The sequence below is a fragment of the Pseudophryne corroboree genome, chromosome 2, assembly GCF_028390025.1.
Source record: "Pseudophryne corroboree isolate aPseCor3 chromosome 2, aPseCor3.hap2, whole genome shotgun sequence".
Lineage (NCBI taxonomy): Eukaryota > Metazoa > Chordata > Amphibia > Anura > Myobatrachidae > Pseudophryne > Pseudophryne corroboree.
The window spans coordinates 427,121,955-427,147,832 of record NC_086445.1 but is presented as its reverse complement, the minus strand read 5'-3'; the positions used below and the strand labels follow the sequence as shown (position 1 = coordinate 427,147,832).

At 44.1% G+C, this 25,878-nt stretch overlaps 1 protein-coding gene across 4 annotated transcripts; it reads right to left on the bottom strand.

Moving 5' to 3' along the window:
* Positions 1–16,562: 16,562 nt before the first annotated feature.
* Positions 16,563–22,915, bottom strand: PCNP (PEST proteolytic signal containing nuclear protein). Of its 4 annotated transcripts, none has more exons than XM_063953591.1 (5): positions 22,812–22,915; positions 22,227–22,441; positions 20,270–20,344; positions 18,539–18,594; positions 16,563–16,929 (listed from the first exon to the last, which is right to left on the bottom strand). In XM_063953591.1, exons 1-5 carry the CDS (start codon positions 22,837–22,839, stop codon positions 16,809–16,811), a joined length of 495 nt encoding a protein of 164 aa, XP_063809661.1. In that variant the 5' UTR covers positions 22,840–22,915; the 3' UTR covers positions 16,563–16,808. The 4 variants fall into 4 exon arrangements, with proteins under 4 accessions (XP_063809661.1, XP_063809660.1, XP_063809658.1 ...); XM_063953590.1 differs by having other exon boundaries at positions 22,800–22,907; XM_063953588.1 differs by having other exon boundaries at positions 22,227–22,459; positions 22,800–22,899.
* Positions 22,916–25,878: the final 2,963 nt, after the last annotated feature.

Genomic DNA, 25,878 nt, shown 5'->3' with positions numbered 1-25,878 from the left:
TCAGGTAGCCCCCGCTTTTTGGGGTACTGGATGTGTGAGAGCGGGTACTCGCCCGCCATCTGTCTTATTCTTAGTCAGAGCAGCCATAGACCGCTATAACTGCTGCCTTTCCTGTCAAGCAGTAGTTAACTCATTGGACATGTCAGCCATCATAGTTTTACCTCTGGAAGTCCCACTGTCTTGTGAAGGCTGACTACATTGCTCACACATGAAAGAATCTGCAGGGGAGGAAGAAAACCTGGTGTGACAGACATTACACACAGCCATGGCCGGTTCTTAGCCTTGTGGCGCCCCGGGCAAAATATGGGGGCGTGGCTTCAAATGGGGGCGTGGTCACGACGCTGAAAGAAAAAATTAAATAAAAAAAAAGTATACTTACCATCCCCGTTCCTGATCCAGACCCCCATCTACCGGCGGCACTGCTCTTCTCCTCTCTTCGATCTATGGGAGAGACGTTATTACGTCTCTCCCATAGAACAGCATAGACACTAGAGGTCAATTATGACCCCTAGTGTCTGTGCCACTATGCTGTGCGGTGCGCGATGATGTCATCGCGCATCGCACAGCAAAGGTCCTCTACATGAAGGGAAACTAGACCGTAACGTCTAGTTTCCCTTCATGGAGAGGACCTTTGCTGTGCGGTGCGCGATGACGTCATCGCGCACCGCACAACTAAGGTCCTCTCAATGAAGGGAAACTAGACGCTACGCGTCTGGTTCCCTTCAAAGCAGGGGGGCACAGCAGGGCACTGCGGGGGGCACAGTGGCGGATCTTGTCCTGGTGCGGCGCCCTCCGAATGGCGCCGGCGCCCTCCGGAAGGCGGCGCCCCGGGCAAAAGTACCGCTTGCCCGTGGCAAGAACCGCCACTGCACACAGCTCTCTTCACCATGCTGACAGAGCACACACACACACACCAAGCCTGCCTAGCCCAGTATGTGTGGAGAGACTCAGAGAGAAGGGGACCAGCACCCAGCCTGTAACTAACAATTTAGAAAGTTAGAAGATAAGCAATATGGTTGTTAAATGTGTGAGGAGCCTAATTAAAGGTTCCCACAGCGGGCTCTCCCTCATAACTACGCCCCTGGTCCAGGGTCTGGCTGTGGATTATCCCTTGGAGGAGCTCGCTGTCATGCTGCAGCACTGGGAATGCAGAAAATGGCACCAGGAAGCCGCTGGTCCCGCTCTGAGGTAGTCCCCAGATATGTGTAAAAGAGGTCCTTAACACCTATTTCCACTGCCGCTGCCAGTTTGCGCGGGGAGGCTATAGGATCACTCCAGAGAGGCCGTATGCCCGCCCATGGTTACGCTGCACCATGAACCGGGGGACCCCGCTAACGGCACCCCTGTTAACACTCATAACTCGACGATCTTCAGGCTCTGTGCTGCGGGTGTGTGCGCGAGAGAGCAATGCCTGCGGTGCACTGAACCCAAGGACCGTTGTCCTGTCAGCGGGCTCCGACTCAGCACCTCCAAGAGGCTGATGTCGGTCCCCCCCAGCATTCCTCAGTGCCCTACAGCCTACCTGAAAAGAAAAAAGGTTTTAAATTATATTGAAGAATAAATCCTCAGGAGCTCCAGAGTGTGCATCCTCTCCTGAGGGCACATTTTTCTAAACTGTACTGTGGGGGAGGGCATAGAGGGGAGGAGCCAGCACACCGTTTGAAGAATTTAAAGTGCACCGGCTCCTTTGGACCCCATCTATACCCCAACGTACTAAGTGACCCCAGTATCCCTTATGGATGTTAAAGAAATACACAATATCATTGTTATGCAGAAATCTTGATGTTCTGGTTGTTCTTTTTAGTCCTCCCTGTATTCTGCTTTGGTACAGTATGTCCCAAGGTTATGGCCGCCATGGTGTAACAAAGAAGAAAATAACAGATTATATTCACCAAGACTCCATGGTAGCCTTCCCCCCACCCCCTTATCTTTTAGTGTGTTTTTTTCCAGGGACCGAGTATGAGGAGTCACTCAAAAAGACTAGGGACAAAGAGGAGGGTCTGGAATATACAGCAAGGAGGGCAGCAGTCCCTGGAAGAAAAAAAACTTCCTGTCTACACTGGCGGGAACAGGTCCCATACCCAAGGTTACAGCTGCCATTGAGTCTCTTGAAGAAACAGAATTATCGGTCAGTATAACCCATTATTTTCCCATCTATTCTCACTTAAAATTGCCTGTGTATTTCTGACCACACATGCTGCATGACCCAGCTGACTAAGATATGGACCTTCTGCTATAATACAGATTGTTCCTTCAATGGCCAGTATTTACTAAAAATCCGAGTTTGGCCGATTTGTGTTTTTTTTTTCCGGGAATTCACTAAGCACCAATCTTGGCAGTGTCTGGTCTATTCGTAATGGTTTGAATGACAACGTTCCGAAATACGAATGAATAGACCATCGGTCAAACGCGGCTGTTATTTCATAGAATACGGGAATTCACTATTCATTCGTATTTGGGTGTTAGTTTCTGAGTGCTCAAGTGCGGGTCTGTTTTTTTTCGATTTGTTAAAAAAAGCAGCAAAAAAATAGACCTGCTTTTTCCAGTCGAGTTTGGATAACCATGCACGGATCAGTGAGATCTGTGCATGGTTATCTATGGGAAAGGGTCTGTTTAGTGTAAAATCTGAAAAAAAAAATTGCGTGGGGTCCCCCCTCCTACGCATAACCAGCCTCGGGCTCTTTGAGCCGGTCCTGGTTGAAAAAATATGGGGTAAAAAATGACAGGGGTTCCCCCCATATTTAATCAACCAGCACCGGGCTCTGCGCCTGGTCCTGGTTCCTAAAATACGGGGGACAAAAAGCGTAGGGGTCCCCCGTATTTTTGAAACCAGCACCGGGCTCCACTAGCTGGGGAGATAATACCACAGCCGGGGGACACTTTGATATCGGTCCCTGCGGCCGTGCCATTAAAACCCCAACTAGTCACCCCTGGCCGGGGTACCCCGGAGGAGTGGGGACCCCTTCAATCAAGGGCTCCCCCCCTCCAGCCACCCAAGGGCCAGGGGTGAAGCCCGAGGCTGTCCCTCCCATCCAAGGGCGGCGGATGGGCGGCTGATAGCCTTGTTTACAAAATGTGAATATTGTTTTTAGTAGCAGTACTACAAGTCCCAGCAAGCCTCCCCCGCAAGCTGGTACTTGGAGAACCACAAGTACCAGCATGCGGTGGAATTCCAGGCCCGCTGGTACCTGTAGTAGTACTACTACTAAAAAAATACCCCAATAAAAACAGGACACACACACCGTGAAAGTACAACTTTATTCCATACATGCAAACCAACATACACACATACTTACCTATGTTCCCACGAGGCTTGGTCCTCTTCTCCATGTAGAATCCTAGGGGTACCTGTGTAAAAAATTATACTCACATAATCCAGGGTACCTTCTGTTCTTTGTATAATCCACGTACTTGGCAAAATAATTAAACGGAAACCCGACCACGCACTGAAAGGGGCCCCATGTTTACACATGGGACCCCTTTCCCCGACTGCCAGGACCCCCCCTGACTCGTGTCAAAGAGGGTCCCTTCAGCCAATCAGGGAGCGCCACGTCGTGGCACTCTCCTGATTGGCTGTGTGCTCCTGTAGTGTCTGTCAGGCAGCACACGGCACAGATACAATGTAGCGCCTATGCGCTCCATTGTAGCCAATGGTGGGAACTTTGCGGTCAGCGGTGAGGTTACTTTCGGTCAACCGCTGACCGCAAAGTTCCCACCATTGGCTACAATGGAGCGCATAGGCGCTACATTGTATCTGTGCCGTGTGCTGCCTGACAGACACTACAGGAGCACACCGCTCCTTTTTTAAGACTTTAATGAACTTTTTAAGGTACACAATGAAGCCCTGCACGGATCTCACAGATCCGGCCGGGATTCCTTGTGTTTTGTCAGGCAGTGTTTTACTCATCACTCCCGTAAAACACTCGACATCAGAAAAAACGAATGTGCAAAACGCGGCAGCTTAGTGAATGACTGTATCAGGATTCAAAAAGTTGCCGTAAAATGCACCCGATACCATTCGAGATCAAACACCCTTCAAAACGGCAAAAACACAAATATTAGTAAATAAACCCCAATGATGGCAAGTTGTACAGATGGAAGAAATGGAAAATGTCCACAGGTAATGGTGAAGAAATAAGTATAAATATGAATTCAAGGAGTATCTCAATAAAACTAACTGCAATCAGGATAAGAGCATTCATATAAACCAAAATAACACTATAACTATTCCAGGTATGGGTGATTTGTTTGGTCAGTATTTTGGCACATGAACGCGCATAACCCGTTTTTCTGGTGCAGTCTAAAAGGTGCAAGGGTTCAAGTACCGGGTCGAGTGACCCGGTATTTCAACCCTGGTCGTGAGCAGGATTGAACACGTGTTCAACCCAGCTCATTGTGAATTGGAGCCGGGTCGATGCAACCGTTTCCTGTTCACTCTCTGTGTATGGTCGGCGCTTGGAGATCATCTGATCTCCAAGCGCCACTGCTGTCGTCACAAACCTGGCAATATGCCAGGTTGCAGTCAGCAGCGGCGGGGAGCCTGAGGCGGGTCGCACGCTGAGAGTTTCCGTGTCAGGCTCCTGGGGGTGCGACCCGCCTCAGGTGGTCCTGGGTAGGAGTAGTGCTCCCCTGAGTCATATACAATCAATGTATTACACAGGGAGAGAAAGGGATAGTACCCTGTGGGGGCACACTTAAAAATGGATACTCCAAAGCTGAAAATATGTAGATTTAGGTGAAGAATTTAAACAATTAAACTAAAATTAGTAGCCCTCTGTTCAGTGAATGTGTGTTTATCTATATATTTTATGCTCACCATTTTTTTAGCGTTAACTAGTAAAAGTTGTTTCATTTTTTAAATTTCTCACCTAAATCTACCTATATTGAGCTTTGAAATATCCATCTTTAATTGTGCCCCCACACAGAGTCCTAACCAGGCCCTGATGCAGGAAAGAATATCAAAACAATGACAATGCCATGCTTGACCCTTGGTAAGTGGTACCGAATGGTGACTGAAAATGTATTTTCGCCTCATCTGTCCATAGAAATAGTATGCATGCACAAATAAAAAATTGTGAGGAAAGCATTAGTAAGCAGTTCCCTTGCTACTCATCATGCCTTAGATATCTGTCCTGAACACTAACCTTGGCCAAGTTAAGAGAGTTCAGCAAACCTTGTTTTTTTCCTATATTTTACAGGATGACTGTTCCTTCAAAACTCTCTTCTTTTGGATAATATGCTAAAACTGATGAAATACTAGCCATTTTATGGGGTGACTATTCATGAGAATGCAGCTTATCAATTTACCTAGATCCAATATCCTATGAACATAAATCACAAATGACCCAATCATATGTGATAACCAGAAGCTATTACCCTGCACTGAAGAAGCACTGGTACAGCCAAGAGATGGGGGAGGTGCTATAAATACCATTTCACTTCCAGCCTGGCACCTACACACTTTGGGGAACCATTGTTAAAAGAGGGGGAGTCTCTGCTTTCAATAAGCCCCTTTAGCAGTTATTGTCTGGTAATCACCAGAGTATGGCAGAAAGTAGAGAACTGAAGAAGCGGTTGATAAGTCGGGTGCACAAGTCAAATTTGTTTGATTATTATAATAAAGCATAGCTTTTATTGCTTTATATTAATATTAACACAGTCACTATTATAGGACACATACAGCAAAATATAGAGGTTAAAAAATGACACATACAAACATATAAGTGATAAAGGGTAAGAAAATAAGATTTTACTTACCGATAAATCTATTTCTCGTAGTCCGTAGTGGATGCTGGGGACTCCGTCAGGACCATGGGGAATAGCGGCTCCGCAGGAGACAGGGCACAAAAAGCAAGCTTTTAGGATCACATGGTGTGTACTGGCTCCTCCCCCTATGACCCTCCTCCAAGCCTCAGTTAGGTACTGTGCCCGGACGAGCGTACACAATAAGGAAGGATCTTGAATCCCGGGTAAGACTCATACCAGCCACACCAATCACACCGTACAACCTGTGATTTGAACCCAGTTAACAGTATGATAACAACGAAGGAGCCTCTGAAAAGATGGCCCACAACAATAACAACCCGATTTTTGTAACAATAATTATGTACAAGTAATGCAGACAATCCGCACTTGGGATGGGCGCCCAGCATCCACTACGGACTACGAGAAATAGATTTATCGGTAAGTAAAATCTTATTTTCTCTAACGTCCTAGTGGATGCTGGGGACTCCGTCAGGACCATGGGGATTATACCAAAGTTCCCAAACGGGCGGGAGAGTGCGGATGACTCTGCAGCACCGAATGAGAGAAACTCCAGGTCCTCCTCAGCCAGGGTATCAAATTTGTAGAATTTTACAAACGTGTTCCCCCCTGACCACGTAGCTGCTCGGCAAAGTTGTAAAGCCGAGACCCCTCGGGCAGCCGCCCAAGATGAGCCCACCTTCCTTGTGGAATGGGCATTTACAGATTTTGGCTGTGGCAGGCCTGCCACAGAATGTGCAAGCTGAATTGTACTACAAATCCAACGAGCAATAGTCTGCTTAGAAGCAGGAGCACCCAGCTTTTTGGGTGCATACAATATAAACAGCAAGTCAGACTTTCTGACTCCAGCCGTCCTGGAATTATATATATATATATATATATATATATATATATTTTCAGGGCCCTGACAACGTCTAGAAACTTGGAGTCCTCCAAGTCCCTAGTAGCCGCAGGCACCACAATAGGTTGTTTCAGGTGAAACGCTGACACCACCTTAGGAAGAAACTGGGGACAAGTCCGCAGTTCTGCGCTGTCCGAATGGAAAATTAAATATGGGCTTTTGTAAGACAAAGCCGCCAATTCTGACAATCGCCTGGCCGAGGCCAGGGCCAACAGCATGGTCACTTTCCATGTGAGATATTTCAAATCCACAGATTTGAGCGGTTCAAACCAATATGATTTGAGGAATCCCAACACTACGTTGAGATCCCACGGTGCCACTGGAGGCACAAAAGGGGCTGTATATGCAATACTCCCTTGACAAACTTCTGGACTTCAGGAACCGAAGCCAATTCTTTCTGGAAGAAAATCTACAGGGCCGAAACTTGAACCTTAATGGACCCCAATTTGAGGCTCATAGACACTCCTGTTTGCAGGAAGTGCAGAAATCGACCTAGTTGAAATTTCTTCGTGGGGCCTTCCTGGCCTCACCCACGCAACATATTTTCACCACATGTGGTGATAACGTTGTGCGGTCACCTCCTTCCTGGCTTTGACCAGGGTAGGTATGACCTCTTCCGAAATGCCTTTTCCCTTAGGATCCGGCGTTCAACCGCCATGCCGTCAAACGCAGCTGCGGTAAGTCTTGGAACAGACATGGTACTTGCTGAAGCAAGTCCCTTCTTAGCTCCCGAGGCCATTAGTCCTCTGTGAGCATCTCTTGAAGTTCCGGGTACCAAGTCCCTCTTGGCCAATCCGGAGCCACGAGTATATTTCTTACTCCTCTACGTCTTATAATTCTCAATACCTTGGTTATGAGAAGCAGAGGAGGGAACACATACACCGACTGTTACACCCACGGTGTTACCAGGACGTCCACAGCTATCGCCTGAAGGTCTCGTGACCTGGCGCAATACCTGTCCCGTTTTTTGTTCGGGCGGGACGCCATCATGTCCACCTTTGGTCTTTCCCAACGGTTCACAATCATGCGGAAAACTTCCCGATGAAGTTCCCACTCTCCCGGGTGGAGGTCGTGCCTGCTGAGGAAGTCTGCTTCCCAGTCGTCCACTCCCGGAATGAACACTGCTGACAGTGCTATCACATGATTTTCCGCCTAGCGAAAAATCCTTGCAGTTTTGCCACTGCCCTCCTGCTTCTTGTGCCGCCCTTTCTGTTTACGTGGGCGACTGCCGTGATGTTATCCCACTGGATCAATACCGGCTGACCTTGAAGCAGAGGTCTTGCTAAGCTTAGAGCATTATAAATTTGCTCTTAGCTCCAGTATATTTATGTGGAGAGAATTCTCCAGACTTGATCACACTCCCTGGAAATTTTTTCCCTGTGCGACTGCTCCCCAGCCTCTCAGGCTGGCCTCCGTGGTCACCAGCATCCAATCCTGAATGCCGAATCTGCGGCCCTCTAGAAGATGAGCACTCTGTAATCACCACAGGAGAGACACCCTTGTCCTTGGATATAGGGTTATCCGCTGATGCATCTGAAGATGCGATCCGGACCATTTGTCCAGCAGATCCCACTGAAGAGTTCTTGCGTGAAATCTGCCGAATGGAATCGCTTCGTAATAAGCCACCATTTTTACCAGGACTCTTGTGCAATGATGCACTGACACTTTTCCTGGTTTTAGGAGGATCCCGATTAGCTCGGATAACTCCCTGGCTTTCTCCTCTGGGAGAAACACCTTTTTCTGGACTGTGTCCAGAATCATCCCTAGGACCAGCAGACGTGTCGTCGGAACAACTGCGGTTTTGGAATATTTAGAATCCACCCGTGCTGTCGTAGAACTACTTGAGATAGTGCTACTCCGACCTCCAACTGTTCTCTGGACCTTGTTCTTATCAGGAGGTCGTCCATTTTCTTTGAAGACGAATCCTCATTTCGGTCATTACCTTGGTAAGGACCCGGGGTGCCTTGGACAATCCAACAGCATCGTCTGAAACTGATAGTGACAGTTCTGTACCACGAACCTGAGGTACCCTTGGTGAGAAAGGCAAATTTTGGGACATGGAGGTAAGCATCCCTGATGTCCCGGGACACCATATAGTCCCCTTCTTCCCGGTTCGCTATCACTGCTCTGAGTGACTGCATCTGGATTTGAACCTTTGTAAGTGTTCAAATATTTCAGATTTAGAATAGGTCTCACCTAGCCTTCTGGCTTCAGTACCACCATATAGTGTGGAATAATACCCCTTTCCTTGTTGTAGGAGGGGTAATTTTATTATCACCTGCTGGGAATACAGCTTGTGAATTGTTTTCAATACTGCCTCCCTGTCGGAGGGAGACATTGGTACAGCAGACTACAGGAACCTGCGAGGGGGAAACGTCTCGACATTCCAATCTGTACCCCTTGGATACTACTTGTAGGATCCAGGGGTCCTGTACGGTCCCAGCGTCATGCTGAGAACTTGGTAGAAGCGGTGGAGGGCTTCTGTTCCTGGGAATGGGCTGCCTGCTGCAGTCTTCTTCCCTTTCCTCTATCCCTGGGCAGATATGACTCTTATAGGGACGAAAGGACTGAGGCTGAAAAGACGGTGTCTTTTTCTGCAGAGATGTGACTTAGGGTAAAAAACGGTGGATTTTCCAGCAGTTGCCGTGGCCACCAGGTCCCATGGACCGACCCCAAATAATTCCTCCCCTTTATACGGCAATACATCTTTGTGCCGTTTGGAATCTGCATCACCTGACCACTGTCGTGTCCATAAACATCTTCTTGCAGATATGGACATCGCATTTACTCTTGATGCCAGAGTGCAAATATCCCTCTGCGCATCTCGCATATATAGAAATGCATCCTTTAAATGCTCTTATAGTCAATAAAATACTGTCCCTGTCAAGGGTATCAATATTTTTAGTCAGGGAATCCGACCAAGCCACCTCAGCTCTGCACATCCAGGCTGAGGCGATCGCTGGTCGCAGTATAACACCAGCATGTGTGTGTATACTTTTTAGGATATTTTCCAGCCTCCTATCAGCTGGCTCCTTAAGTACGGCCCTATCTGTAGATGGTACCGCCACTTGTTCTGATAAGCATGTGAGCGCCTTATCCACCCTAAGGGGTGTTTCCCAACGCGCCCTAACTTCTGGCGGGAAAGGGTATACCGCCAATAATTTTCTATCGGGGGAAACCCACGCATCTCACACACTTCATTTAATTTATCTGATTCAGGAAAAACTACAGGTAGTTTTTTCACATCCCACATAATACCCTTTTTTGTGGTACTTGTAGTATCAGAAATATGTAACACCTCCTTCATTGCCCTTAACGTGTGGCCCTAAAGGAAAATACGTTTGTTTCTTCACCGTCGACACTGAAATCAGTGTCCGTGTCTGGGTCTGTGTCGACCGACTGAGGTAAATGGGCGTTTTACAGCCCCTGACGGTGTTTGAGACGCCTGGACAGGTACTAATTTGTTCGCCGGCCGTCTCATGTCGTCAACCGGCTTGCAGCGTGTTGACATTATCACGTAATTCCATAATTAAGCCATCCATTCCGGTGTCGACTCCCTAGAGAGTGACATCACCATTACAGGCAATTTGCTCCGCCTCCTCACCAACATTTTCCTCATACATGTCGACACACACGTACCGACATACAGCACACACATAGGGAATGCTCTGATAGAGGACAGGACCCACTAGCCCTTTGGGGAGACAGAGGGAGAGTTTGCCAGCACACACCAAAACGCTATAATTATACAGGGACAACCTTTATATAAGTGTTCCTCCCTTATAGCATTTTAATATATATTCATATCGCCAAATCAGTGCCCCCCCTCTCTGTTTTAACCCTGTTTCTGTAGTGCAGTGCAGGGGAGAGCATGGGAGCCTTCCCACCAGCATTTCTGTGAGGGAAAATGGCGCTGTGTGCTGAGGAGAATAGGCCCCGCCCCCTTTTCGGCGGGCTTCTTCTCCGGAGTCTGTGATATCTGGCAGGGGTTAAATACATCCATATAGCCTCAAGGGCTATATGTGATGTATTTTTCGCCATACAGGTATTATACATTGCTGCCCAGGGCGCCCCCCCCCCCCCCCGCGCCCTGCACCCTCCGTGACCGCTGTGTGAAGTGTGCTGACAACAATGGCGCACAGCTGCAGTGCTGTGCGCTACCTGATGAAGACTGAAAGTCTTCTGCCGCCTGGTTCCGGACCTCTTCAATCTTCAGCATCTGCAAGGGGGGTCGGCGGCGCGGCTCCGGGACGAACCCCAGGGCGAGACCTGTGTTCCGACTCCCTCTGGAGCTAATGGTGTCCAGTAGCCTAAGAAGCCAATCCATCCTGCACGCAGGTGAGTTCACTTCTCTCCCCTAAGTCCCTCGATGCAGTGAGCCTGTTGCCAGCAGGACTCACTGAAAATAAAGAACCTAAAAACTTTTTCTAAGCAACTCTTTAAGAGAGCCACCTAGATTGCACCCTGCTCGGACGGGCACAAAAACCTAACTGAGGCTTGGAGGAGGGTCATAGGGGGAGGAGCCAGTACACACCATGTGATCCTAAAAGCTTGCTTTTTGTGCCCTGTCTCCTGCGGAGCCGCTATTCCCCATGGTCCTGACGGAGTCCCCAGCATCCACTAGGACGTTAGAGAAAATGGTATACTAAGTTAATTAAAAGGTGGGCTCACCACAATAACTCCTGCAACTATATGTTTATAATATGTGTTGTTTGAGCCATAAAGGACATTTGAATCCATTAATGTTGTTTCTTACTACGGCACATTTTTAGAGCTCTTATTCCTTCATATCATGGTACAGTTATACAGGTATGATAATGATAAAGGTAACCCCAGGAAAGGGCACCCCTTGCTTAACCAAGTTCAAGCACGCATTCATTCAGTCAGTCAGCATCAGGTTCATACACGACTGCAGCCAGTGACCAGTCAACAAATTAACATTTGTAATAACTAGCCACGTGAGTTCAGTGAGGAATAATAGAGTGGAGCTGCTTTATTTCCTGAAAACATTACATTATAAAGAGATACATATTTGCATACAGTGGCGTAGTTTCCTTACACAAAGCATAATCCTATTGGTTAATGATCTCTTTAATTCTATTGGTTAACATGCTTTTCTTATCCTATTGGTTAATAAACTCCTATCTTCTTAGTAAAGGCTATAATTCCTATTTGCGGTTTTATGTGGGGCAACGGGGGACTTTTGCTAAGCTCCTAACCTACATATGTCTGGTTCTGTTTTCACACCTGCTATACCGCAAACTGACAGATACCTTTTGAAGCCTTCACATTTAGCTGATGACAATATATTTCTGCAAGGAAAGTATATCTTAGATAAAGGTCATAACTTCACAATATGGGTTCAAACAAAGTACAGTGCCTGTACTTTTTCCTGTGTCAGCTCTAAGCTGAAAACAATTTGAAACAGCTTGTCAGATGTCAAATAAAATGGAGTCTTATGAACAAATATGGCTTCCATCTTTATCAATAATATGTAATATAATCTCAATTGAGCTAGTGTAATACTGGATCTATGCCCTGATACTGCACTTTATTGTAGAAGATTATATAGATATAGCACTCTTGTGCGTGTATCGTGATCCACACTATCCTTGACCTATGACCAGAGTAAATCCAATGCTATACTCAGGTAAGTCCTGATCCACACAGGGACATCGGGATATGCGGTCAGATGTATGAAAATAACACAGTCTGTGCTATCTTGAAATTGTGAAAAATATGTACCACCTTATGGAAGACTTGCCGACGTGCACGTTTCGCTGTACAGGCAGCTTTAACGAGGCTGAGCTGCCCGTACAGCGAAACGTGCACGTCGGAGTTTCGGCGGGCTTACCACACTCCTATTTATTAATGCATTACTATGTTGTGATTACTATATTAGTCGTTTGTTTGCCAGCATCAGCATCAATACTGTAAGCCATACTAGCTAGGAATCTGTGACAATAGCGGAGCACTTACAATAAACTATGGAACCAGCAGGGGTTACTGAAATAAACTTCTTGGGGAAATAGTTACCCCACCAATGAGCAATTACCTGCAGCAGGATTTACCATTATTCTGAACGCTGTTACTAACTAAACCCTTTCAAGTCTGGGACTGCAGTACAGCTTACGTTGAATAAAACAACCATTCCTTTATTTTGTATACCCATACAGCATAGAGCTAATCAGAAATAGAGAAATATGCATGAGATACATTTTGCATAAACCACTACAGTAGAGAGAAAGTATCTTTATTCAGGAAACTACATTGCAACAATTGTTGCCCTTAAATAACTACAAGTGTATCAATTATCTTTCTGACAGTACTAGCGTTACATTTATTAAAGCTACATAAGCTCAGTGACAGTGGCGGAGCATCCATAAGAATAGAGGGAACCAGTAGAGGTCAATTAGCTGCATGGGGAATAGGTCACCCCACCAGTAAGATACCACTCACCTGCAGCATAATTAACCCTTAATTTAAAGTTGATCTTAGTTAGACCCTCCTAGTCTGGGATCCCAGTACATCTCATGTGGAATATAAATAACCATCTCCTCATGTCTGTATACTAACACAGCATAGGGTTAATCACACAATAGAGATACCCACACGAGACATATCTTTTCAAAACCGCCGCAGTAGAAACGGTGTATTCTAACCCATGAGCCCACACTGTAACAACAGTTGCTCCGTACACACTGTATCACAAGAATTAGTAGTAATACCTACGTATCATTATTCATAGACTGAGCAGTTACAGCTGATTGAACACCATCCCAATACCCAGAACGCATGCGGTATAGCTCCAATCTATGTAGGTCACACATGGTAATGATGCACAATATCTGAAAATACACTAATAAACCGGCACATTTTCTCCTACCATCACTATTTGTAGTCAAAGCAACTCTATGTACCGTTGTTAGTACTATATGCTCACACTCCCTCAAATTGACCGGAGTGACTTAGATCAATTACAGGAGCTGAATGTACGATCCACCAATTCTTCCATAAGGTGGTACATATTTTTCACAATTTCAATATAGCACAGACTGTGTTATTTTCATATATCTGACTGCATATCCCGATGTCCCTGTGTGGATCAGGACTTACCCGAGTATAGCATTGGATTTACTCTGGTCATGGGTCAAGGATAGTGTGGATCACGATACACTCACAAGAGTGCTATATCTATATAATCTTCTACAATAAAGTGCAGTATCAGGGCATAGATCCAGTATTACACTAGCTCAATTGAGATTATATTACATATTATCATACCTGTATAACTGTACCATGATATGAAGGAATAAGATCTCTAAAAATGTGCCGTAGTACGAAACATTAATGGATTAAAATGTCCTTTATGGCTCAAACGACACATATAAACATATAGTTGCAGGAGTTATTGTGGTGAGCCCACCTTTTAATTAACTTAGTATACCATTTTCTTACCCTGTATCACTTATATGTTTGCATGTGTCATTTTTTACCCTCTATATTTTGCTGTATGTGTCCTATAATAGTGACTGTGTTAATATTAATATAAAGCAATAAAAACTACATTTTATTATAATAATCAAACAAATTTGACTTGTGCACCCGATTTATCAACCGCTTCTTCAGTTCTCTATTTTCTGCCGTATATTTGGTTGCATCAGGGTCACACCCCAGGGGAGGCATAAAGTCTATTCAAGACACACGAATATTGGGGTTCCTATAGGCTAGTCTATCTATTAAATTGACATATAATTTTCTAGTGTGCAGATGTTTTCTCTCTGTTCTTTTCAACAATCACCAGAGTATAACACCTTATACCATCCCCTGCCCTCATATGATGCAGCTGGTGATCTACTTTTCAAAATGTTTTGCCTTGTTATTATGCCATATTTTTCCTACACCTTTTACATGTTTATATGTAGGGGGGAAAAAATAAATGAAGATTTAATAATGAAATCGTGTAGGAACCTGATTTTTGCTGTTGTGGAAAGGTGGATTAATGCTGAAGCAAGAACCGCAAAGTACTTCTTGGTGGTGATTAGGTGCACACATTACCTGCAATCTAAATTTAAAAAAAAAAACACACACACACTTTTTTGTCCATTTGGTGTATTTTTTTTTTTACTGTCTTCTAAATAAATATTATGAAAAAACTAGTTATCATTTGTGTGAGCACTGTAGAAATAAACTGATATTGATATGGGAATGCGACCAGTTAAAAAAACCTGACAATACACACTTATCACGGGGGTGGAAAAAGCATCAGCAGCAGAGGGGTTAAAAAGAGAAACACCTACCTAATACCAGTAAAATTCTACAAGTTGTCAGGGCAATTTAAAATCAGTAGGGACAGATGTAGGACTATAATATAATACTAATAATATTTATCACTTTTTACTCAAAAGGACTGAAATTGCTTTACATTTGCATCTAAACGCTCTTAACAGCATTTTGGGTTGTATTTATTTTAGGAACTAAAGTGACATTAGTGAAATGTTTGAGTAAACATGAAAGATTTGATTCTGTGTTTGAAGGATTCTAGAGTGGAGACCTCTCGAGCTGTGCGGGGAGGCGAGTTCTATAGAGTCAGAGAAGCAAAGCTAAAGGTACGAACTCCAAATTAATTAAGAGAGATTCTAGGTACTGCTAATAGTCCTTCATCTACAGATCACACCAAGAGGAGGGGTGTAAGGGATTAAAAGCTGCTTCAGGTATCTTGGACCTTGGTTATATAGGGCTTTGAAAGTCAGTAAGCGGCAGCCAGTAGGAGTAAAGAATGGGTGTTATGTGGCAGGAATGGGGCGGTCTAGATAACAGCCTGGCAGCTGCCTTCTACAGTACATGAGCTGCAAGCCATGCAATTCTTTTGCTGGGAGACCCAGGGAAAGGGTATTGCCGTAGTCTAGGCGTGATGATACAAATGCATGTGGCTAATACCGGATATTAAAGTGTTAAGCCACATCTAGGACAACACCAAGATACCACACAAGTTCAGTTTTTTGCAATTCTTAACCCCCAAGCATAAGTCCAGTTAGTGGGCCAAGCTACAGTCTTATCTACAGTCTTATTCTTTGATGGTAAGCTCCTATCATAAGGACATCTGCTTTTAAAGGATTCAGTCGCAACCAACTGGCACTCATCCACTCCTGGAGATCAGCTAGACAGCCATTTAGGTGATATTGGGTTTTCAGTACCCGGAGCAATGGACAGGTACACATGTGTATCATATAGCATGGCTTTATCAGCCCTCAAACAATTTATAACTATTTATCTGTCATTATGAGGAAGAGTTGGGGTCGGGTGACTGGCAGTCGGGATCCCGGTAGTCGGCATGCTGATGCCGGGATCCTGGCCGAAAATGCCAGCAGGGGGGCGAGCGCAACGAAGGGGAAGTCAGATTTAAAAGAGGTCAGAGGAAGCAGAAATATGGCTACCACCTCAGTCAACTATTTTTTTTTTTTTTAGAGGTATTTGACATCACTATCTTACAAATGTTTGTGCTATTGTGGACCTTCTCCCCTCAGTTTGCTTTGTCTTCCTGTTTGCCACCTTACATTATGACATTATATCATATTCAGCCGTGACCTCAGTAACATACTAGTGGATAGCTCAATGCCCGCTGCAAAATCTCCAGCGGCTGTGACTATTCCGATGATCTGATTGGCTGTAATTTGTTCTATCCTGTGCCTTTAATGACAGTGAAGCAGATGGGCATGTCACCGAGAGACAGAGAAGCTACAATACAGAATTGTGAAACTTTCTCAATAATAATAATAATAATAATAATAATAATAATAATTTGATTAAAAAAAAAATAATCCCATAAAACAATGAAAGCATGAAAAGTTTTGCCCCCAAAAAATAAAATAAAATAAATAATGGACACACCTCCATGGACAAAACAACTGTGTTTATTACTACTGACCATAAATGGAAACTACAGATAAAACAGCATAAGACCTGAAATCTGAAAACAAAAGATTTTGTGTCAAATTTATTTCTGTGCCATAGAAGTTCCTTAAAAAAACAAACAAAAAAAATTACACCATAATTTGTTCCAAATGCAAAGAATTCCATTCATAGAAAAGAAAAAACAAACAAAAAAAGTCAAATCATCCCATATGCTCTTTAAATAAATATTTCAGTCATCTGGAACACGTTCTAGTTGAGTTTTAATATTCCGCTCCCACAGTTTCTGGCTGTCTGAAAATCCATGCTTGCCTTTGTTGAATGAATTTGGTCCTGCAGATGTCGGAGTATCTCTAGAGAGTCCATCAAATTAGCAAACATTAATGGGATAAAAGGTACTAGGAACTATATAAAGTGTGCACAGTATAATATTTCCTCTTAACTATGGCAACCATATCACACTGTAGTTTATAAAAGAAAAAAATACAACAAATATTAATACATGCTATTACGAGGGGGTACCCAAAAGAAACAGGAATTAATGATTTATTAATTACTAGCTGTTCTACCCATTCTTGGCACGGGAGTTTCTGATTTTCACGGTTGTACATACACGAGTGTTAATAATTTGGTAAATCTATAGAGATGTAAATTTGAGACGTCTTAATGTCAGTAAATATTAATCCATGGTTCTTGGAGTTACCCGAGGAGCAGATACAGTAAAAAGTGACAGGATCATTTTTGTAGTTTATTAAATTCTACACAGTGGAGGTGCAATGCAAATTTTAATCTGACTGTCATTTGGGCGTTATCGTTCACGCAACGCAAGCCATGTATCGGTAATGACATCATTATGTCAACGCCCTTTTCATCCCCTTAGGGGAGGTTTATTAAAATTCTAATTACGTAATTTTCCTATTTCCCACCTGCAGTATACCTATGTTACATTTCATCTTCCTAACATATCAGGAAGTAAGAGAATTAGTGATAAGTCAGTCAGTCAGTGAGTGGGTGCTTTTGTATATATATATATATATATATATATATATATATATATAGATATATATATATAGATATATATATAGATATATATTTGTACATTTTGAAACTACTTCAGTCACTCTCGGAGTACTCTCCACTTGAATCAATATATGTGTCCAAACGTTTTTGTCCATTGCTCAAAACATTTTTTTATCTCATCTTCATTGATGCCTTTTAGTACTTTTGCCTTTTTTCGTTTCGCCTTATATAATATCAGCAAAATGTTTTCCTTTAAGGTCTCTTTTCATCCGAGGAAATAAAGAAAAGTTGCATGGGGCGAGATCAGGTGAATATAGTGGGTAAGACAAAGGTGTCATGTAGTTTTTGGTTAAACATTGCTTAACACTCAGCGCTGTGTGGGCATGTGCGTTGTCATAATGGAAGAAATCTGTCACGTTCGCCACAAATCGTGACATTTCTCCCTCAAATCGTGAGGCAACCTTTTCAAAACTTCCAAATAAAAACTTTGGTTGGCATATTTTCCCAAAAGGAAACAAAACTTTATAGCAGCACGTTGTTCATGTGCATCAGCCATCACAAAAATAGGCAAAAGAGTGTGAATAACTTGTTGGGGAAAAAAAAAAAAATCATTGCAGTCAAACGCTACCTTCCCACACAACGTCTGTGGAGATACTAGCTCAGAAGGATTCCGCAAACATTCACCTAGTAGCAGAAGCCCGTAGTACAAGCACCCCGCCCTCTAGAACACGATTCCTGTTTCTTTTAGGTACCCCCTTGTATATAGCTTGTAATAGAATAACCCTTGTATTTAGAAAGAAGATCAAATATTCCTGATCAGAATATATATCTACATATACACATGCTAGAAAAGACTTCTGCAGTATTGTACAATGACCAATCATTAGGTCACACATTGTCTGAAAGACAAGGCATGTAATATACCAGAAACAAATACACTACCTCCCAATATTCTTCATCCGCATCTTTGCCTCTGGTGGCATTTCCTCAGGCTCACTCTGCACATGACAAAAGCCATAACCATTAACCAAGTTTTACATATACGTATCAGTAATAATAAAGTCCTAAAATATCCACATCTCCAGTTGTCTTCTTCAGGCCACTAACACATAATGGGCTTATGTTTTCTGAGGGGTATATTTAATAAAGTGCAGGTTTTTGGGAATGGAGAAAATAATAGCTAAAATCTGATTGGTTGCTATCGGCAACATCTCCACTACTACAAATACGCACTTTAGTAATATACCCCTGAGTTAGGAATAAAGCAAAAGTGAAAGTAAATGTGCACCTGGACATACCATGTTGCAATGCAAGAGGTGCAAAAACATTTATTTTTTTGCATGCAGGGTAAATACTGGCTACTTTTGCATGTAGCCCACAAATGCTGGACAGCTTTATTTTTACACTGCAATTTAGATTTGACACACGCCTTTCACATCTAAATCTCTCTGTACATAATGTACACATGGTTTTATTAAAGGGCAAAGTTACTTGCTCCTTCTTGCTTTACACCCATCTGAGAATCAGGCCCAATGAGTGGCGACTTAACACCTTCAGATTACTTTAATTTTTGTTATGTACATGCCCTCCTGCAACTTTTGCTAAATAGTTTGTCTTTCTACTTTTTTCTGCAGGTCATAGTCGTACTAATATGATGGGCGGCAAAAAATAAACTCCTTTGATATCAGCAAAAGGCTAAACAACAGCTAGAACAATGAAAATGAAACACAGCTTTTAGTCAAAGTTGTAGAAGGGGGAATATACAAACTCAATAAGTCAAACTCACATAATTTAATTATAAAATCGCACCGGTATATACTGGCTCTATGTAAATAAAGTTCCAATGTAATTTGTACATTGCTATTCTTGGTGCAGTAAAAGTTGAGACAAAGTTTCAGGAATGTTGCAAATATTGTACTGTAATACTTTGCTGCCAGGGCAGGAGAACTAGATATGACCGTCTGGAGAGAGCTGTAATACAGCTAGTGCTTTTTATTCAGACAAGCTGATTGGAATAGAGTAGTTTGTTTTTGAAATTATTTCAGGCCAATCTGCATGGAGAATGGTCAGTTACAGGAACCAATAGGGTTATTTCCCATATACAAAGGTTACATATCTCAACATGGAGCACGTAACTTAACATATGCTGTATTTTCCGGTGTGTTAAAGCAGTTCTTGTTTGTCAGAAGCAAGGCATCTTTTGTGCAGCTAAAAATATGTATAAACATTTATAAGAGACTGACCAGCCTATATACTGGCAAACGCATGTCCCATGCGCTCCTTATAATCTGTCACAACAAACTGCCATCTTTTCAGAACACTGATCATGAGATTAGTATCACAGCAAACCACAACAACAGAGGTGTGTGTGTGTGTGTGTATTGTATCTAGCCTTTTACTCATGCCCTACGATTGCTGTTATTTTAGTCACTGGATTAGAAGACATCTAAATCAATTCAAAGTTTCCTTCTGTACAGTTTAAGGTCTACGTATATAAAAATATTCATTTGGTACAGTTTAAAGATGGAATAAATATTTTATATAAATACACATTTTGTTTATTACTATTTAATTAGTATATGTCAATTTTCCTTGAACAGTATGCAAATTACAGTTCATGCGACAAGTAGAAGGTTTAAAAGTGGATGGCGATTGTTATTTTTGGTTACTTACATCATCCGAATCATTAAATACTGCTGCAATGGAGCTCTTTTTTGGAGCAACGGCAGGAGGGATATCCTTGGGTTTCTTAAAAAAAATAACAAATAATGATTAAACATTTCTGACTATGTATCTACTACTAATACACTTCACATGTTTAGCAAAAGTAAAAAAATTGGAAATTATTATTGGATTATTAATTTCAAAGTCAGTAAAATTGAGAGCATTGTGTGAAACTGTTAATGTACTGTAAGTAATTTACAGGCTACATGTGAGACCTCGCGTATGCGCCCTGGAGCTGGCTGGAGGAGAGACAGAGCGCATCAGCTCAGTGCTGTGCTCTCTAGTGGGGATTGCTGGAAGGGGGGGGGGGGGGGGGGGTAGAGTTTTCCGCTATAGTGCATCTCCCCCAGTCTTCCTGGGAAGGTAAAGTTTAATTTATTACTACGTGCTCTAGTTCTGGCACACACTGTTCTATGGGGGGGGGGGGGGGGGGGGGTGTATTAGGGCACTCTGGGGTCTATGGTCCACTAATCATTAGGACAATACGATGGCCGATATATTGTACCCGCGGCACACATCAGTACAATGTGTGATAAGGACAAAACGACCCCTCATTCCATCCTTCATAGCACTGCACAGCGCCGCATGTGTTACTGGCTAATAGGCCATGCGAGACGGCCAACGGAAAGATGTCGCTAACCACCGCGAGAGCGCACAGATTGGCCACACACACTGAACAATCCAGCAGATATGTTGTTTTGATTCAACTGGAAACAACATATCGAGCCAATATCACTCTAGTGTTCACCCAGCTTAAGTACTAGGCCTTGTAGAGAGATAAAGTGGACAGAGATAAAGTACCAATCAACCAGCTCCTAACTGTCATTTTTCAAACCCAGCTTGTAACATGGCAGTTAGGAGCTAATTGTCTGGTATTTAGGGGGACATGTACTAAGCAGTGATAAAATTGAAGAAGTGAGCCAGTGGAGAATTGCCCACTTTTATCACTACTTAGTACATGTCCCCCTTAACCTCCGTCCACTTTCTCTCTCTACAAAGGCTTAGTACATAGACCAGTGTGTGCTTTAACTGTACTGTAAGTGCTGTTCCATAGGACGGGGATTATTACTATACATGCTTCAGTGCTTTTCCAGAAGCACTGTACGAGTGGGTGTGATTACTATAGGGGTCATTCGAGTTGATCGTAGCTGTGCTAAATTTAGCACAGCTACGATCATGAACTTAGACATGCGGGGGCACGCCCAGCACAGGGCTAGTCCGCCCCGCATGTCAGAGTCCGCCCCGCATGTCAGTGCCCCCCCCCTCCCCCAGCACAAATACAAACGCGCTCGTATTTGTGGAGTAACTCCCGGCCAGCGCAGCTTCTGCGGCTGGCCGGGAGTTGTGTGTCGCTGCCCGCAGCGGCTGCGTGAGACGTCACGCAGCCGCCACGGCGCGCCCCTCCAATGGTCCGGCCATGCCTGCGTTGGCTGGACCGCACCTACTAAACGGCGGCTTAACGCCGCCGTTCAGCCCCCTCCCGCCAAGCGATGTTTTTGTCTCAGAGGCGATCGCTAGGCAGCAACGACTGCCATGCACCGGCGCATACGCAGTTCCAACCCTATTGCTGCGCTGCGACAAACTGCAGCAAGCGATCGGGTTGGAATGACCCCCTATGTACTGTAGTGCTTTGCTTGTAAGCACAGTTTCATGAGGGGGGTATTACTGTGTTTTAGTGCAGCGTGTGTGTCAGGCTATGTTTACTTGTTCTATGCTGTAATTTCAGTCTACATTGAGATGTTAAATTGCACAAATTAAAAAAATACTGGAAAAATGGAGGCATTCTAAACCTTCTGACAGGTAGTGTGAGTGTGTATAGCGGTTTCTATTTTACAGGAAACCCAACAAGAAGATAGTATTATGTCATACAAGTATTACACTTTGGTGGATTTCATGCCTTACGTACAGTGGCACCAAGCTTGATGGATATGGAGGGTTGTTTCTTCCCAGTCTGACCGCCTATCGCGAAGCCAATCTTGGATACCTTGGTGGGACCTTGGTAGTCTTCCTCAGACGTTGTATCTGCTGATCTTTTCTCAGCACTTCGGCTTGAGCTTTCCCCTCCATTGCTGGAAGAAACAGTCTTAGTGTTCACTGTATTTTCTGCCTCTTCTTCTGGTCCTGGTGAAGTTGAAACAACTTACCAAGATGAGCATTTTGTTACTGAGCTGAATGATGGGAACAGCAACCACAAAAAATACCAAAATGCGCCTTAGTAACAGTGTAGGCAAAACACCCACACCAATATAACTACACAGTAACATACACTTACATATTAATCCTACATACGTATTAAATAATATGACAAAAGATATAGCAGTGAGCATATGATGGGCATACAGTACACACCATGGGGTACTGGGTATACGGTGATACCCAGCTCTGCCCGGGTTATTCACTGAGACAGTAACACACACACAGGCTGATGCTGTAGTACCAGCACCGCTAACATCTCTAGCCATATACTGTAATCACACACTTTCCATGTCACCTCCTTGTCGCTCCTTGTTGTCCGCCATCTTTCCCAGCGATGCTAGCTAAACACCCATGACGTCACTGCTTCCAGAAGCCGCTCCTCCCCGTCGGCGTATGACCATAGAGGCGCAGCAGTGCAGTCTAGAAAGTCTTTCACAACATCATGAAACACGGCGACTCTATGGCCATGTTAAACGGGTTTTTCTTTCTGCATCAAAAATTTTTATTGTAAAAAGAAACCGATGACAAATTAGTATAGGTCCCTGTGTAATACATCTGTCTATACCTGATGTATGGGTCGGTGCTTGCCACAACAGGGAAAGGCTTTTGGCTATAGATCAGCAGAGACCCTTATCCCTTGCTTACACTTTCCGCTGATAGTGTAATTTGTTCTTATAGGTTTCTTTTATACCGATGACTGGTACAGAATATAGTTTGCACTATTATGAGTTGGAAAGGCCATATAAATGCTTATCTAGCTCTCACTTTTGGGCTTTATATCTTCTGAACTCATGACTGTCTGTGATGTATGTGTAGAGAAACAGGTCAAAATACCTCCCAGGGGCCAATTTATCAAAAATACGCGACTTGGCTGCACAGTTTTTTTAATCTCCACAATTTGTGACGAATTTGACCAACATATTGGAGTAATTTACCATTGCTCTCATTCAGGGACAGCTGCTCCTATAAGTAGCTGCTAGTAGCGAAAGCTGACGCTACTGGATTTTGCGACTTACCGTACATGCGTCGCCTAATGTGCACTGTAAGGGCTGAATCCAGATGAACTACTCTTCGCAATCCGGGCCCCCCTCTATAGGGAGTAGCTGGGCTCAGCGGCCTGCTGCCATTTGACAATGAATTTATGAAACACCAAAAAGCGAACGACTATGACTGCAAGAAGTCATAGTCGTTCACCATTTGGTGTTTCATAAATTGTATAATAATTAAAATTACTACAATAATTATAATTATTAGAACATCCCCATACACTGTATGGGGATGGCATTGCACATAGATGGTGGTAATAGATTAATATTAAAAAATATGGTCTATTCTTTGAATGGAGTACTTTTTAATGAATAGTCACTCATTCGGAAATTGAAAATGGAGGGATATCCTGCAAATACTGAGGCAGATGTATTAAGCCTGGAGAAGGCATAAAGAAGTGATAAAAGAAACTAAACCCATTGTACTTCGCAGAAAGAGTTAACAATGGTAAGTCTACCATAACTCTCCTTTTCTGCAGCAGGGTACATTAGTTTCCACAGGGAAACATCGGGATGTCCTAAAGCAGTTCCTCAAGGAAAGGGACGTGCCTTAGCGGGTAAGAGAACCCGGCGTCCAAAGGGAGCATCCTGGGAGGTGGAAGTATCAAAGGCACAGAACCTAATGAACATGTTCACTGAGGACCACGTAGCTGCCTTGCACAATTGTTCTGGGGACGCGGCACGGCGAGCCACCCAAGAAGGTCCAACAGACCGAGTAGAATGGGCTTTAAGTGCAGCAGGAGCTGGGAGTCAAGCCTGTGAATAGGCTTGTGCAACCACCATTCTAATCCATCTGGCCAAGGTTTGCTTATTCACACGCCAGCCACGTTTTTAAAAACCAAACAGTACAAAAAGGGCATCTGACCTCCTGATAGAGGCAGTCCTCTCCACATTGATACGGGGAGCCCTAACCACATAGAAAGAACGTAATTTGGGAGACAAATCCGAAGAGACAAAGGCCGGAACCACAATCTCTTCATTATGGTGAAAAGATGACACCACCTTAGGCAAATAACCTGGGCGAGTTCGTAGAACTGCCCGGTCCCGGTAGAATATGAGAAAGTGTGGACGACAGGACAAAGCGCCTAAGTCCGACACCCATTTGCAGAGGCAATAGCCAGCAAGAATAGGAACTTGGCTGTGAGCCATTTAAGGTCCACCGATTCAAGAGGTTCAAATGGAGACGCTTGCAGGGCATTCAGCACAACAGACAAATCCCATGGAGCCACAGGAGGGACATAGGAAGGCTGAATCTGAATAGCGCTCTGAATGAACGTATAAACATCAGGTATAGAGGCAATTTTTCTCTGAAACCAAACCGACAAGGCAGATCTATGAACCCTGACGGAGGTCAGACGAAGACCTAGGTCCAGGCCTCTTTGCAGAAAAAACAGAATTCTAGAAGTTCTGGATCTATGGACATCATAATTCTTCTTAGCACACCAGGTGAAGTAAGAATTCCAAACCCTGTAATAAATCCGGTCAGAGGCCGGTTTGCGGGCTTGCACATCGTTTGAATAACTGCCTCTGAAAATCCTTCGGCTCTCAGGAGTGATGCATCAAGAGCCATACCGTTAAAGCCAGTCTGGCCAGGTCTGGGCCGAGACAAGGGACCTCTATGAGGAGGTCTGGTCATTGAGGAAGTAGAAAAGGATGCCCTGTCGACAGACCCTGCAGTTATGAGAACCAATGCCTTCTGGGCCACGCTGGGGCGACTAGAAGCAGTATTCCTCCTTCTTGTTTGAATTTCCATAGAACCCTGGGCAGGAGTGACACTGGAGGGAACACATAAGGCAGACTAAATTTCCTTGATACCGCCAGTGCATCCAGGAATGCTGCTTGAGGATCCCTGGTCCGAGATCCAAAGACCGGAACCTTTTGATTGTGTCAAGACACCATGAGGTCTACGTCCGGTAGACCCCACCTGTCCACTAGGAGTTGAAAGACTTCTGGATCAAGATTCCACTCTCCGGCGTGTACGTCCTGGTGACTAAGGTAGTCCGCTTCCCAGTTCAGGACATGGAATGAACACTGCTGATATACTTGGCAGATGGCGTTCTGCCCAACAAAGGATTTATGACACTTTCTTCATAGCCATGCGGCTTCGAGTGCCAACTTGATTGTTTATGTAGGCCACTGTTGTGGTGTTGTCTGACCGTACCTGAACCGGCCTGTTCTGTACCAGAGGCAGGGCAAGTAATAACGCATTGAACACCGCCCTCAGCTCTAGGATGTTTATTGGGAGGAGTGATTCTTCCTTGGTCCACCGACCCTGAAAAGAGTGTTGCTCCAACACCACCACTGGCGTCCGTCTTC